This window comes from Pelobates fuscus, chromosome 6 (genome assembly GCF_036172605.1).
Source record: "Pelobates fuscus isolate aPelFus1 chromosome 6, aPelFus1.pri, whole genome shotgun sequence".
Classification (NCBI taxonomy): domain Eukaryota; kingdom Metazoa; phylum Chordata; class Amphibia; order Anura; family Pelobatidae; genus Pelobates; species Pelobates fuscus.
This window is the reverse complement of record NC_086322.1, coordinates 291,182,593-291,198,669: the sequence shown is the minus strand read 5'-3', so window position 1 is coordinate 291,198,669 and position 16,077 is coordinate 291,182,593. Positions and strand designations below refer to the sequence as shown.

The 16,077-nt window shown below is 40.5% G+C and overlaps 1 protein-coding gene across 1 annotated transcript in view; it reads right to left on the bottom strand.

Annotated features, from left to right (window-relative positions):
• PREX1 (phosphatidylinositol-3,4,5-trisphosphate dependent Rac exchange factor 1) overlaps positions 1-16,077 on the bottom strand; it is a 248,191-nt gene that overhangs the window by 74,805 nt on the left and 157,309 nt on the right. Inside the window, exons 12-13 of the mRNA XM_063459441.1 lie at positions 3,943-4,046; positions 1,941-1,990 (exon numbers count right to left, since the gene is read on the bottom strand). Coding sequence (XP_063315511.1) covers positions 1,941-1,990; positions 3,943-4,046 — 154 coding nt within the window. The remainder of the gene's footprint in view (positions 1-1,940; positions 1,991-3,942; positions 4,047-16,077) is intronic.

Here is a 16,077-nt window from a genome sequence, read left to right as displayed (position 1 = left end):
TCTGGCGAGCACATTTCCAGCTATAAATGTTCTCATCTCAAAAGAAATATCGCAGTCAGGAAATTAGCATTTGTTCTGAATTACTAGACTAAGGATCTTCCCGATTATGTGGCTGTCAGCTCTATCTGCCGAAATTATCAAAGCATAGAGCACCAAGTGAATCTATACTCATACGGTCCCAGCTTTCAATCTGATATCTTAATCCTGACATTGCCAAGGACTAAGTAACGCTCCTGGCACACCAATGGTTCCAAAATAATGGTGGATTTTAAACTTGGAAACTTTGGTCAAATCTAGAGGTGTCCCAATGCCCTAAATAATTAAATTCAGTTAATCAATATATGTTTTAGTGTAGAAGTTGGCATTGAGAAGGGATTTGGTGAATTGCTGTGGTTGGTACAAAAGTGCTAACCGGTATAAGGTAGGATTGAAATGCCAAAGGAGAGAAATGGATTAACTAATCAATGAGTTCTAGATATCACAGGCCTGTACGCTACACATGTGCTGAACATGCAGCACACAGAAGTGTAGCGTGTCCAAGTAAACATGGTGGATCTGGCAAATATAAGTACCGCAGAACACAAGACATTGTTTAAACAGTCATTCTATATTTATACATTTAGTGTGTGTTTATTTGAAAAGGAGTCTTGCTAAATAATTGACTAAACACATTCTATGGACCTCAGACGACTGTATGGCTGAGTTGACCCTACTGGGAACCAAACCTGCAACACTGAGGATGGAGCAACTTTCATTATGAGAATTTCAAAACGGAGCATTGTTTTCTTTAAAATGGGGACGGCCTTTATAATTTTCGTAACGCATACATTTACTTAATCGCCTCTATTTAAGGCATGACTTAGCTCACCCTTGCTCCAGCTTAATACTTGGCGCAAGGTGAACGTTTTAAAACCGACTCAGAACGTGTTTTTAAAAACCTGCCACTTGCGAATGAAATCATGATTTGTGAACGTGCACTCGTTCTCAAATATCTACATGATCTTTTTCGCCGACTTAAAAATGGTAAAATGGTGAAAATTGTGCAATGGTAACCTACATTCAGTAGATGAAAATATAAGTAAATCTTGATTTGGAATCCTAACAATTGATCACAGGGTTTTTTAAATCCATATTAGACATAGACATTAGACACATAAAAGAAAAAAGGGCCCAATCTTTTAAATAATCAGATATATTTCCAAAAAGCAAAGAAAATGTATTTAGCTTTAAAAAAAAAAACCCAAAAAAAACATATGTTGTGTGAGAAGTTTTAACCCTACATTCTAAAACAGGATATTTGGAATGATGTTATATTAGAATTTGAAAACGTCATGTTTTGTTAACTGCAGATTTCTGATTACTTTGGTTTTGTTGGTGGGTTTTTGTGCCTGCATGTTATTGCCACGTTTCGACCAAATATTAATATTCAACATGTAATTTCCATTCTAATACAAGCACCAAAAACCAACATATGCATCCCGTTCAAAGGAAAAATGCTGTACCAATATGTTGTAAAAAGTGATATGAGCTATAAAAACTGAAAACCATAGATCAGGATGTGCATGCACAATATGCTCCAAAGACTTCCCTATAGGCAAGCATTTGATTGGCTGAGATCATCAAGATGATCTCAGCGTTGGAGGCGGGGTCAGAAACCTAAACATCGGTTACACCACAATAGTCGAAGGAATACATGCTCGTATCCCTGAGATTATAGTGTCCCTTTAAGTTCACATAAGGTTATGCCATAACGCCATAATTACACATCTTTTCACCTCAGTAACAACGTATTTATGTGTTTTATGTATTTTAATAAACACTTGTGATGTGATGTTCAACTATTTCTGTCTCTGTGCTCTTAAAATGAGTGCCTCTTTAGTGAGACAAGAGCTATATTTGACACAGACCCCATCATTACAGGCCTCTACTGTGAAACTTACTTGACCACTGGTGTTACAAGGCTGTGCAGTCGACAGTAAAGCCTCACACCCTGTGAAAATAAAACACAAAAAGACTTATTGATGTTGGAATTGCCACACACAGACAAATCTATGTTGGCTTGCAATGACTAAATAAATATTTTTTTTTTCACTTTAAGACGCCATTTTGTATATGCAGTTAATAATATCAATACAACGCAGTAACAAGCAAAGTTATTTTTCATTGAACAAACCTCAGATGTGACAGTGCTTGAAGAAAAATGACTAGGACAGTCAAGTATATAAGATATGAAGTCAAAGCAGTCATTTAGAAATGCCCATAGATGCAGCTTAATAACCATATCCAAATTGTAGTCTGCTAGTAAAGCAATATGACACCTTCTCCAAGTTTAAGCCTATATTTCAGAATAGAAAATCTAGCTTACAATGTTGAGAGACTGATTGGAGACAACTGCAGATATTTTACATACATTGTTAAAGCAAAATAAATTAATTATGCATTTTTTACGTACAATTTTAACGGGCGACTTTTAAATGCTAGAAAGGTAAGGAATACTGTGCATACTCTGCTCCCCCCAAACGCCTGGAATGTAAAGGGTTAATATTTCCCTTCTTGGGTCAAATTTACATTTAAAACATTAAAACTACGCACAAACTCAACTACAAGCTAATAGACATATTTACACGAGGTGTTAAGGGTTTATTACACAATCGGCATTTAAACGCTTACAAACATGTTACATTTACACGGTTTGCATAAGAACAAAAGTAAGTTAATGCAAAGTTTAAGGAGTGTTTGCAAAGAAGATTTTTTTATTATTATTAACCATTTCACTGATAGACCTTAAAAAAAAAAAATAGAGCTTAGTGGACAAATTTAGTATTAGACTAAATGGGTTAGAAATTGTAACAGTGATTTGGGAAAATGAAAGGGAGAATAAGCACCGTATAAGGTTTTGAACCCAAATACCTTCCAAAACATTTATATCCTGTTTTTCATCATTAGAATGTACTCGGATAACACTGAATTCCGTTACATGGTTTTAACCGGGTATTCCAGTAACAAAATACATCTCAAAGAGTTTTGGGAAGTCACCAAACAATGGCCATCATTGTGTAAGCCAATTTGTCTTTCTGATTTATGAATAAAACTACGGACATGATACAGCCCACTGGTGACTGGTGTTATTATAAAGGATGATCGATCACGTCAAGATTAACAGTCAACCCTCAGAGACATCTGCCAATACCGTTTTATGTCCTAGTACCGGCATGACCCATTACACAGGTCTCATCTGTACATCCCATTAGAGCTAAAACAGTTCATTGAGTTAAGAGCGCACGCGAGAAAAACCTGATCAGTTTAATGGCACGGTGACACAACGTTAAATATATGAGGACAATAGTTCGCATAATTTAACCATTTAAGCTGTCAATGTGACTACTGACGTCAATGCATTTTTTTTTTTTTTTTTTTTGTGTGTGTGGTTTAATGGGAAGCTGTGCAAATAAAAGCAGGCTTTATGAAATGTTACATGTATGGCATTTTCAAACAACTGGCTGTCAGAGTAAATAGGTTGCCTTTTATTAAATAACACTCCTGGTTTAAAGACCATGTTCCCTAAAGAGCCCAATCCTACGTGGAAACCGTTAAAGAGCACGGAAATTGTACAGTGTTGTGATTGGTGCTTTGCGGACATAATACTGCAGGGAATGTCTATCTTTAACCTTTTAGGGACCATCGATGGTCCATGCGGTCATAACATTCTGGTCTTTAAAAGAGCCTTGGCCGCAAAGAAATTGAACCAAGACCTCGTAGAGTGACCTACGCTCAACAAGCATGGCTTTCCACAATATTCTTAAAGACCAGCTTTTAAGGACATGAATTAGAACTAGTTCCTAAGGAGTTAATGTCAACAGATGGGGAAATGTCTAATGTATGACCCCATACATAACAGATTACAAAGGCTTAAAGACCCAAAGTAGACATCCAAAGGCATACCTTAGACATGATATCTTCAAGTTCGCTTCTTGCTTTGTATGTTCCATCATCGTAGCGGAATCGATACAACACCTGCTCATTCTTAAACTGGTGTTTGTCAGAAACTAAAAGACAGAGTGGACCAGGGGTTAATATTCAATCAATATCAATTGCTAATAGGATTCATAATTTTTACAATTAAAGGACCAACTAAAGTCACCCAGGACACTTCATCTCACTGAAGTGGTCTGGATGCAGTAGCTCTCTAGTTTTAACCCTGCAATTTTTTTCAGAAACTGCAATGCTTGCATTGCTGGGTTTTATCTACCTCCAGTGGCGGTTACACTGACAGCCACTAGAGGCACTTCCACAGCAATGACCGAGTAAAACTTGGTCATGTGATGTGGAAGCCCCATAGAAAACCATTAATTGGATACGCACACAAGGCTTACCGGGCATGCACATCAGGTCCTCAATGCTCCTCTATGAGGATTATTGGATTGGACCATGGTGGAGGTCATGCGTCCTCCATGATGTCGCAGGAAGCAGAGATATAGCCTCAGAGCTGGAAAAATGTAAGTGAAAATCTTTTTTTTTTTTTTAGAATCACAACGGGTGGAGGCTGTATTTTACTAGGGACAGAGACTAGATAGCATTAGGAATACAGCTTTGTATTACTGTTGCTTTAGTGTTTTTTTTTAATGATTAGCACCTCAAAATGAAAGCAGTGGTGTATGTTTTTCAGTAGACCCAATTACGCCAAAAAAAAAGGTATAATTTTCCACAAAAAAAAATCATGTTTTTGTAGCAGATTTAAGACAGGGCTTGACAAATCACCCTACACTTTATTAAAGTCAAAAAATCTAGAACTACATACCTCAATGTATATGACTGTAATAAAATAAAAAAATAAAAAAGACAAGAGTAAAAGGAAATAATATTTAGTCCCACCTCCTTGCCGAAAAATCTGACAACTCGCTCTGGATTAAAAACTTGGTGTTTCAATTCTAAAAAAAAAATTTAATCTTTGTATCTTGCACTTTAAAGGGACACTCGAGACCGCTAAAGTACTAAAGGTTGCTGGAGTGCTTTATGTGCAAAGAGTGTTTTAACTTTTTTCCATTTTAGAAAAATTGCTGATTTTTTTTTTTTTTTTTTTGTAATTTGAAGTTTATTGGATTTTTTAATATTTAAAGAACATTGGGTTGGGAAGGGGGTACAGAAAGGAGAGAAAGGAGAGACAGGTTATAGGGAATCACACTGTTATTTTTACATCAAAGTACACCTATTGTTTATACAATTGCTTTAAGATTTTCGGTTCAGTACAATTATATTATAATACAATTGCGTTATACATTTGAGTGTGATACGATCACTGGCAACATTAGTAGGGGGTTTTCCAATGTGTTCAATCATGAGTGTGCACCTATTCCTAGTTTGGTACCTTCAGTATAGAGTCTGTTTCGACTGGGGGTGTGTGTGCTTCGTTATCGTTTATGTTTGAGTGGTTGATACTCCTCTTAGTATCATTTGGTTAGTGGTCTACTCGCTAGTCTGGGTGGGAGGCAGGTCGGCATCTATCTCTTATATCGTGGGCTTCGTGCATGCCACCCATGAAAATTCAAAATTTTAATAGAAATTGGCACTTTTATAAAGTAAAGTTACACCTCCCCTGGCTGTCAATCAAACCGATCCTGTTACTTCCTGGTTTGAGCTGCATTGGGAAGTCTATGATTGGACAGCCACAGACCGTCTGGGCTGGGGAAAAAGGTGTTGGTTCTAGATATACCCCAATAAAAAAAAAAATATTAAAAAATAATTAAATGCATGTATTTTTTTTTTTTCTTTAGGGGTAAATTGAAGTAAAAAAAAACAAACAAACAAAAATTCTGAATTGATGTTCCCTTACTTTTGGTTTTAGAGGTTTGGTGTATTTTTGTATGGGGAAGGACGGAGAAGAACATGTGTGTACAGCAGCTGTACTCCCTTGATAAAGGCTCCCAGGAGGAGTCGAAACGTTGGGGGGTTTGTTTATTTGATTTGTGTTTCTGCCCGATTAGGCTTGTGAATTGCGGTAAATATTTATTATGGTTTATTATTTGTAGCCTGTGTTGTGTCACTGACTGTTGTACTAGTTTTGTATACTTATTAGTGATTTAATAAATGTAGATAGAGATTTCTTATGGTTTTTTTTTTGGTGTGCATTCTTTTTTGACTTAACTATTGGTTATTTTGGTATTTGGGGGAGTACCAGTATTGAATAGCACCCTAGCATCTGTTTACTATTAATGTTTGTACTACTGAGTGTTCTCTCCATATTTTGTGTATTTTGTATATTATACAGCAGCTGTACTCTAACATGTGAGGGACATCATGAGTTTTTAGGAGCACTTTCTGTATCTTTGCTTCCAATACCGAATCTCCCCTTTCAATGTTTAGTTATTTCATATACTCTGCATATTTAGAATTAACAGAAGACCAAATTGTTTGTGTTTCACATACATTTTAAGTGTTTTTCTTCCGCTACCAGGAAGCTCTGTCTATAAACAGTACAGAACGCGGATCTAAGGACTGTGGTTTATTTTCTGTAGCATACGGGTTACTGACATTACAAGCTGAGCAAGTACATGACACATAGCTCACTCCTCACTTTTGGGGAAATTCTGGATGGAGCCTGTTTAACACAATAATTTGAACAAGTAAAGGAAGGCAAAACCATGACTCTACAACTTTTATAAACTCGTATCACCATCAGCAAGCTGTGAACGGGATGTTACTGTGCCTTGTGTGCTCACTGACTAAATCAGTGATAGGCAACTTTGAGACCTCCTGGTGTTTAAAGCTACAGATCTTATAACTCCCAGCCAGCCTGCTGGTTGCCTTTATATGAATTGATTTAGGCAAGTACATTCACTGTGATGTCAAAGGAGTAACGGATACTCAAGTCTGTCATCTCCTAACTGTCCATCTGCTCCATCTCCTGATGTTAGACTTGCCAAAGTTAGCAGGTTTTACACCACCCTAAAATATGTAAAGTTGCCATTAAGTACTTTATTTAAATCCAAATATTTCTTTGACATCTTCTGGCCACATGATATGAGCAAAAAGCCAATTCCACTTTAATCTGCAGTTGAAACCCCTTTTTTATTTTTTTTATTTAAAAGGGACACTGTAGGTATTATAAATATTTTATCTGATTGAATTGGTTCCAGTGCCTGGAGTCCTCTGGTGCTGTCACTCCTTTTAATGTTAACCCATTTTTGAGGAGTTTACCAGTAATTAAGGGTTCTTGGCCACTACACCAGTTTTCCCGAAAATAATAATATTTACCAGTAAATAAGGGTCCTTGACCTTGCCCCTACTGGAGGTGTGGCTAAGGCAGAAATTACAACTTCCTTCTAGTCATACCAATTTATAACAGCAAATGTGTGTCAGTAAAGAGTGTCAGCTGATACTCTTAGCCAATCACCGCATACATTGCTGCTTAAGCTAATACTTCCTCATTAGTCCAAACAGCACAGAGGGGTGGGCTGCTGGGAACTCTTGTTTAACATTAAAAACAGTTAAAGTCTAAATGGAAGGATGGCACCATGGTACTCCAGATACTATGATCACTTCAATGAAATGAAGAAGTAACAGTGAACACTGTGTCCCTTTGAAAAAAATCTTACATAAAAAAAAAAAAAAATTAGTTACGCGTACACATAAAATAAGAGGTCTTCCATCATGTTGGCACACAATACTGGATCAGAGCTTATATCTGGATTAACATCACGTTACAAATGACGGGAAGAGATAGTTCCTCTTTAAATCCGTATTGATTTATACTACACGAATGGCGATTGTCTCCAAAGTAGAAAAAGCCTTAAAAATAGCTGCAACAAAATTATAATTTTTTTTCTTATTTTTATAAAGAACGATTGACTAATACCTCCCATCGCTGAACACATTACATTCATTTCTAGTCTTTGTTAAGGTACGTTTCAAATCCAATCCCAGATATTACACTTGCTGTGAAAATGACATTCTAAGAACACTCTATTCCAGCGTTTATGTATTTGCAGTACATTGGCTTCTGTATGTAATTCTCATCACAAAACAGTGTGTTCTAGCCGCAGCTTTACTTGCGTTCAAAGGCTTGTAATTAATATAGCCTGGGATTTCTTGAAAGATTATCTACGTCACAGTGATGCATTGACGACCACTTCACAGACAAACAGAGGAGGGTGAGGAATGAGAAGACTGCATACGATGCTGTGTGACATTGAATTAATCAACACATCAATTCAGTTCTGAAAAATATTAAAAAATAACGCCCCCAAAAAAACAAAAACAAAACAAAAAAAAAATACAGCTTTCTTGGGAAGGACGTGTGTTGTAATTGTGTCACAACATAAGGCTTTTAATTGAGAAGTTATTCCCCCCTATGCCCAAAAAACGAGAAGTTTTCCTTAGAACAATACCTTGAGCACTATAACAACTAATATCAGAATGTTGTTGTTATGGTGCCAGGAGATCCACGGCGCCAGTTTGCCTTTAGGAGTTAAAACCGTTCACTAAAAGTTTAACTTTAAAATGTCTTATATCGCTGTTTAGGCCTGACCCCTGTCTTTCTGCTACAGTAATTCTGAAAACAGGAAGTCAAGGACTGCCGCGGACAGAGCACGTTATCTGACACTCAGCCAATCAGTAGCTCTCCATTCATAAACACAGCTTGAGCAATGTATGCACTGTGGCGAAACCAACCTCGGTAACAGACACACACACACTAACACACACACTAACACACACACTAACACACACACTAACACACACACTAACACACACACACTCACACACACACACACACACACACACACACACACACACACACTCACACTCACTCACACTCACACTCACACTCACACTCACACTCACACTCACACTCACACTCACACTCACACTCACACTCACACTCACACTCACACTCACACTCACACTCACACTAACACTCACACTAACACTCACACTAACACTCACAGTAACACTAACACTAACACACACACTAACACACATACTAACACTAACACACACACTAACACACACACTCACAGTAACAGTAACACACACATTACTAACACTAACACACACACACTAACACAAAGTAACACTAACACTCACAGTAACACTCTTCAGCTCCCTCGCGCGCTGCGTACTGATACCGGCGCCGGAAGATGACGTCATCTTCCGGCTCCGGTATCAGTGCGGTGCGCGAGGGAGCTGAAGAGGAAGCACTCAGGGGAGAGTGCTCCCTCGCGCACCGGCCAGCCTGCCTGCCCGCCGGGTGTAAGCAGGGCCAGCCTCGGGGGGCCCGGAGGTGGCCGGCTCCTGGGCCCCCCAGGAGAAGAGGCTGGCCCAGTGCGTACATAACGGGTCGCAGGGGCGGCCGGGCCCCCTGGTGGGCCAGGCCCGGTCGCAGCCGCGACCCCTGCGACCCTGGTATGTACGCCACTGCCCCCGGTGCCATCGTGTATTTAGACATGTCAATCTGGGATGGTCCATACAAATACAACTGCAAAGACCCCAAAAGGGACATTGTTTTTTTTTTACATAGACTTAGAGTGTTATTAAATCTGAAATCGGGAAATAATATAATCTTTTCTTTATTCAGAAATTGTACCAGTAATATCTTATGGTCCTCACAGAACTGGTTGTGCTACATTCAACTTACTGCAGCCAGCTTAAAGGAACACTATAGTCACCAGAACAACTACAGCTTATTGAATTTGTTCTGGTGAGTAGAATCATTACCGTCAGGCTTTTTGCTGTAAACACTGTCTTTTCAGAGAAAATGCAGTGTTTACATTACAGCCTAGTGATAACTTCACTGGCCACTCCTCAGATGGCTGTTAGAGATGCTTCCTGTGTCATGGCTGCCTAAAATGCATCCAAACATTCAGTATCTCCTCCCTCTGCATGCAGACACTGAACTTTCCTCATAGAGATTCATTAATTCGATTTATCTCTATGAGGAGATGCTGATTGGCCAGGGCTGTGTTTGAATCATGCTGGCTCTGCCCCTGATCTGCCTCTTTGTCAGTCTCAGCCAATCCTATGGGGAAGCATTGTGATTGGATCAGGCCACCACTTCCGATGATGTCAGCAGACAGCTTGTTTTTCTGAGGCCAACAGCATGCAGAGTTACAGCTTTAGGCTTGAATACATTATGATTTTGCTATATTTATGGAGGCATGAGGGGCCCAGGGGGCTAGATGGTGGTTTTAACACTATGGGGTCAGGAATACATGTTTGTGTTTCTGACCCAATAGTGATCCTTTAAGTTTATAAGTGCAGAATTTTATAAAACTTATACTTACATATGTTCCCTTTTCCATCTCTTCCTCCCAACCTGTAGTGTTTTTTTTGTTTTGTTTTTTAAATACTGCAGATTTTCCATCATGGTTTGTGGGAGTTAAAGTTTGCCATTTTTAACGTTCTACTTCTACATTAGAATACTGACAAAAGAATTATGTGGGTATCATGGTTTGTGGAGTCACTTTGTGGTGAGATCCCACTGGCCAAGCTGTAAATGTAAACATTTATATTAAGGGCCGGCAAATTTAAATTTTTTTTTTTTTTAAATCCACTAAATGCAGTTTTTATCCAGTGCAGTCATGGGCTCTCCGGATCAACCGTTCCCCGGCTTCTGAGATCATCACAATCGATTATCTCGGTCCAATCAAATGCGTCTCACAGAGAAGTATTGAGGCCCTGTCAGGGCCGGACTGGCCCACCGGGATACCGGGAATTTTCCCGGTGTGCCGCGTCACCTGGGGGCTGCTCTAAGCAAGTATGTGCCACCGGGTGGCCGGTCCGGTGGCACACAATCTGAGGGGGCCGGCCGCATTCCGCGCTGGAGCCGCCGGATCGGGTGGCAGCCTCGCCGGTCCGGCGGCACTCCTTTCACTAATGCAGACTCGCTGAAGGCTGATGGAGGAGGGAGGAGCATGTCTCTGTACCATGCTCCCTCGCGGTTCCTGTGCTGGGAATTGTGGGAACCGCGAGGGAGCATGGTACAGAGACATGCTCCTCCCTCCTCCATCAGCCTTCAGCGAGTCTGCATTAGTGAAAGGAGTGCCGCCGGACCGGCGAGGCTGCCACCCGATCCGGCGGCTCCAGCGCGGAATGCGGCCGGCCCCAGCCCCACTCACTACTCAGGTAAATGGGAGGGGGAGGGGGGGGAAATAAAGAGACTCAAGGGGAGGGGGGAAATAAAGAGACTCAAGGGGAGGGGGAAATAAAGAGACTCAAGGGGAGGGGGGAAATAAAGAGACACAAGGGGAGGGGGGAAATAAAGAGACACAAGGGGAGGGGGGAAATAAAACAGAGGGACACAGGGAAAGGATGGGGGAAAGAGACAGAGGAGGATAGAGAGATGGTGGAGGGAGGAAAAAGAGACAGGGGGAGAGAGAGAGGAAGGGGGGAGAGAGAGACAGAGAGGAAGAGAGACAAAGGGAAAGGGTGGAGAAAGAGACAGAGGGGAAGAGAGAGACAGAGGGGAAGAGAGAGACAGAGGGAGAAAGGAGAGAGACACACAAGGGGAGGGGAAGAGAGAAACAGAGGGGGAAGAGAGAGACTGGGAAGGAGAGGGGAAACCCCCCCCCCACCCTCTCCCCTACCAGACAATCTCCCTCCCCCTTCCACAGGCACCGTGCGGGCAGCCGGCAGGGGAGGGAGGGAGAGAAGACCCGGGAGGTCAGCCTGCAGCTCCTCTGCGGCCTTCTCGCATGAGCACAAAGCGTTGCCGCGGTTACCATGGCAATGCTCCGGCTCTCACGAGAGTGAACTCTAGCCCTAGAGCTATGGGCTAGAGTTCACTCTCACCACAAATTCCTGGTGGTCGCAGTGTTGAGAGTGAACTCTAGCCCCATAGACACACTGCCCCCACACACACACCATACACATTCACACACTGCCCCCCATACACACACTGCCCCCACACACACACTGCCCTAACACACCATACACATTCACACGCTGCCCCCCATACACACACTGCCCCCACACACACCATACACATTGCTTCATACACACACACTGCCTCCATACACACTGCCCCCATGCACACATTGCCCCCCATACACACACACACACATTCACAGCCCCCCATACACACATTTCCCCACACACGCTACGCATTCACACACTACACCCCCCCACACACACATACACTGAACCTTTCACACACACTGCACCCCTCACACATTGTACCACTGCTCCTTTACCCTACTACAGCCCCATATCCCAGCAAACCCCAGGTAAGTTGTCAAACTGTTCTTAAACGGTTTGACTACTTACTCTGTGAGGGGGTCCCGGCACTCCTTGCACCATAACCACTACACAGAGCAGTAGTGGTTATTGTGCATGGATTTTTTCTTTAAATAATCTACAACTGCCCCTCCCGGGATCAGGCTCTGGATCCTCCACTGGTATATGACATGTATATTAATGTGTGTATTAGTTAATTATATATATATATATAATTATGTCTATTATATTTACACATATATTAATGTACATTTATATATGCATAATACACAGAGAAATGTCATTAATATGTACCATATGTAATGAGCAGATATTGCCCGAGTCTTGTTGCTAGGTAGGTGCATACTCCAGCACAATAACATATTTAAAGTGAAGAGCGCACCCACAGGACTTGAATATGTCAAGGTAGTTGGACTGAAACATTGATTATATGCAAAGGCACATCTGCTTAAAATAAATCAGCACTTTTGTTTATTTTGAAGCATATGAGTGCTTTTTTTTACGTTGGAGTAATAATTTTTAATTTTAAGTTCTCTTTTCTAACTCTGTATCTGCACACTATGCTGGCGCGACGCAATATGGGGCTGGTAAAAATTTTTTTCCAGGGCTGCTTTTAATGCCCAGTCCGGCCCTGGGCCCTGTGTCTAATGAGTAACAGTAGCCATTCTCCACCAGCCATGTGTTCAATGCTTCTTCATGGCAAGCATTCACAACGTTCAAACATGTTGAACATGAAGATTTTCAGTTGTTAAAAAAAAAAAAAAAAAAAGTCTTCACAAGGAAGCCTCTAGTGGCTGTCTGATTGACAGTGTCTTCATACCAAATCCACTAGATTAAGATGCAGTGGTTTTGGTGTTAGAGTGTCTCTTTAAGTAGTTTGCTAAATCAATGTTCACATCAGTACTTACAAGGCTACAGTGTTCTGAAATTAGACTTACACAAACTCCTCACCTCCAAATCATGTAAGCAAACCCCAAAGTCTCATTGCACTCTGTAATAGATTTTAATATACACTTTATTACATGTACCCATCACTACAGTATCCAACAGACAGCAAGCGGGAATCAATGTACCTTCTTATAATATCTGTCAATGGTCGACATCTCACATCACATTATCCCAATACTGGTGGGTTCTAACCTAACTGTATACATTGAATTAAGGGGAACAATCTGTTCAAAACACACATTGGACGTGGTGATCAGGCTCAGCCAACCACAGGCTAATACTGACTGGAGTTCTATTCCAAATATGTTGCATTCAATATGCAGTTGTATTTTTTAACCCTCTACAGCCTCAGTCACAGTCTTACTGATCGTGACAGGTGTTGCAGTCCAGCAGAGGCAGGTGACTGTGGTTTTTTTTTAAAGGGGGGGGGGGGGGGGGAGAGACGAGGGTGCCCTCTGATCTCTGCACCAAGAAAGGGTTAATAAAAAAAAAAAAACAACAGAACAAATATATGTGCTTTTCTTTATTTTGGAGTTAGAGAATTAAATTCCCTGTGTTCATGGGAGTAGAAGCCGTGACACTGTGTGTGTAGCTTACTCACTCAATCATGGGCAGCCTGTCCAAGGTGTCTGGGGTGAGTATGCTGTGTGAGCTGACAACAGGAACAACATTTGCAAAAAATAAAATAAAAATAAATAAAAATGATATTGCTAGCTAGGAAGGGAGTAATCCAGCAAGCTGACAGCCCAGAGAGATGGCCCTACACACAGAAAACAAATGGTATTTATCTCTGGAATTAAACATTTTAAAAGGAAAGGTCACAGAGACAGGTTAACTGCACCACAACCAGTTCAGTAAGATGAAGTGGTTATGGTGCTTAGACTGACCCTTTAAACAAAGATATGCATGGATTAAAGGTACTCTACATGCACACTATAGAACTGGTTTTAGAGGTCAACAAACGGCACTTGCCGTTTGATTATAATTGCTAGCCAACTCTCCGTTTTTCTTTTCATGGCATCTCAGGACCATCACGGCACTTGTACTACCCAGCAACAAGCCACTGTGGCATCCCTACAAGTCTGGCCGCCCAACCTCTGCCAATATGGAGTTTGTTCTTGCATGATTTTCAAATTGCACAGAATTCTACATAAATCCTGTAATATGCACAATGACAAAATTTCTTACAGCTAAGAAGATATATCTCCTTATTAAGGGTATGTTCCAAAGACCAGAGATTACATAAAGTTACTTTGTTGTCCCTTTAATTCCGCAGGCTGCTGCAGACATACCCAGATGCTGCAGGTAACAGAACCGGCCATTCACATAAATCAGAGGAAGCAGAGTTAAAGTCTCGCCCCTGAAACAAAAGATTCAGGATTTCCTGATTCCCAAGAGGTCTGAGATTTAATACTAGGAAAGAAAATGTGTTCTCAAATTTCACATCCCAACCAAGTGGTAGCCCTATCAGCACCACGGCGGGACATCTGGAGGTCCAGAGACAGGAAACGGCCCAAACAAGTATATTACAATTGTAAGTCCTGCTGTACGTGCAACTGCATAGATTGTATTTATTTATTTTACGTTGTCACCTTAACAATTATGGAATATTATTTTGTGCCAACTCCAAAACTATATGAATGAATAAAATCCCACTGAGGGCAATGCAAGACACTCAATGCATCTATAATAATTCAGATGTCAAATGGGATAGTGTATGGGTGAATGAATGATCTGTATGGTATAAAGATGAATGGAAACACTTGGTGTGGTATGGATGAATTAATAAATTGGATGAGGAATGGATGAATAAACTCGATGGGGAATGTGATAATAAATAAACTGGATGGCTATGTATGAATGAATAAACCTGATGTGTAGTGGATGATAGTGTATGGGTGAAAGAATAAACTGTATGGCAGAAAAATGAATGGAAATCCTGGGTGGGGTCTGGCTGGAGGAATGAACTGGATGGGGAGTGGATGAATGAACTGGATGGGGAGTGGATGAATGAACTGGATGGGGAGTGGATGAATGAACTGGATGGGGAGTGGATGAATGAACTGGATGGGGAGTGGATGAATGAACTGGATGGGGAGTGGATGAATGAACTGGATGGGGAGTGGATGAATGAACTGGATGGGGAGTGGATGAATTAACTGGATGGGGAATGAATGAATGAACTTGATGGGGAATATATGAATGAACTGGATGGGGAATATATGAATGAACTGGATGGGGAATATTTGAATGAACTGGATGAATAAACTGGATGGGAAATAAATGAATGAACTGGATGGGGAATGGATGAACGAATGAATAAACTGCATGGGGAATATATGAACGAATGAATAAACTGGATGGGGAATATATGAACGAATGAATAAACTGGATGGGGAATATATGAACGAATGAATAAACTGGATGGGGAATATATGAATGAATGAATAAACTGGATGGGGAATATATGAATGAATGAATAAACTGGATGGGGAATATATGAATGAATGAATAAACTGGATGGGGAATATATGAATGAATGAATAAACTGGATGGGGAATATATGAATGAATGAATAAACTGGATGGGGAATATATGAATGAATGAATAAACTGGATGGGGAATATATGAATGAATGAATAAACTGGATGGGGAATATATGAATGAATGAATAAACTGGATGGGGAATATATGAATGAATGAATAAACTGGATGGGGAATATATGAATGAATGAATAAACTGGATGGGGAATATATGAATGAATGAATAAACTGGATGGGGAATATATGAATGAATGAATAAACTGGATGGGGAATATATGAATGAATGAATAAACTGGATGGGGAATATATGAATGAATGAATAAACTGGATGGGGAATATATGAATGAACTGTATGGG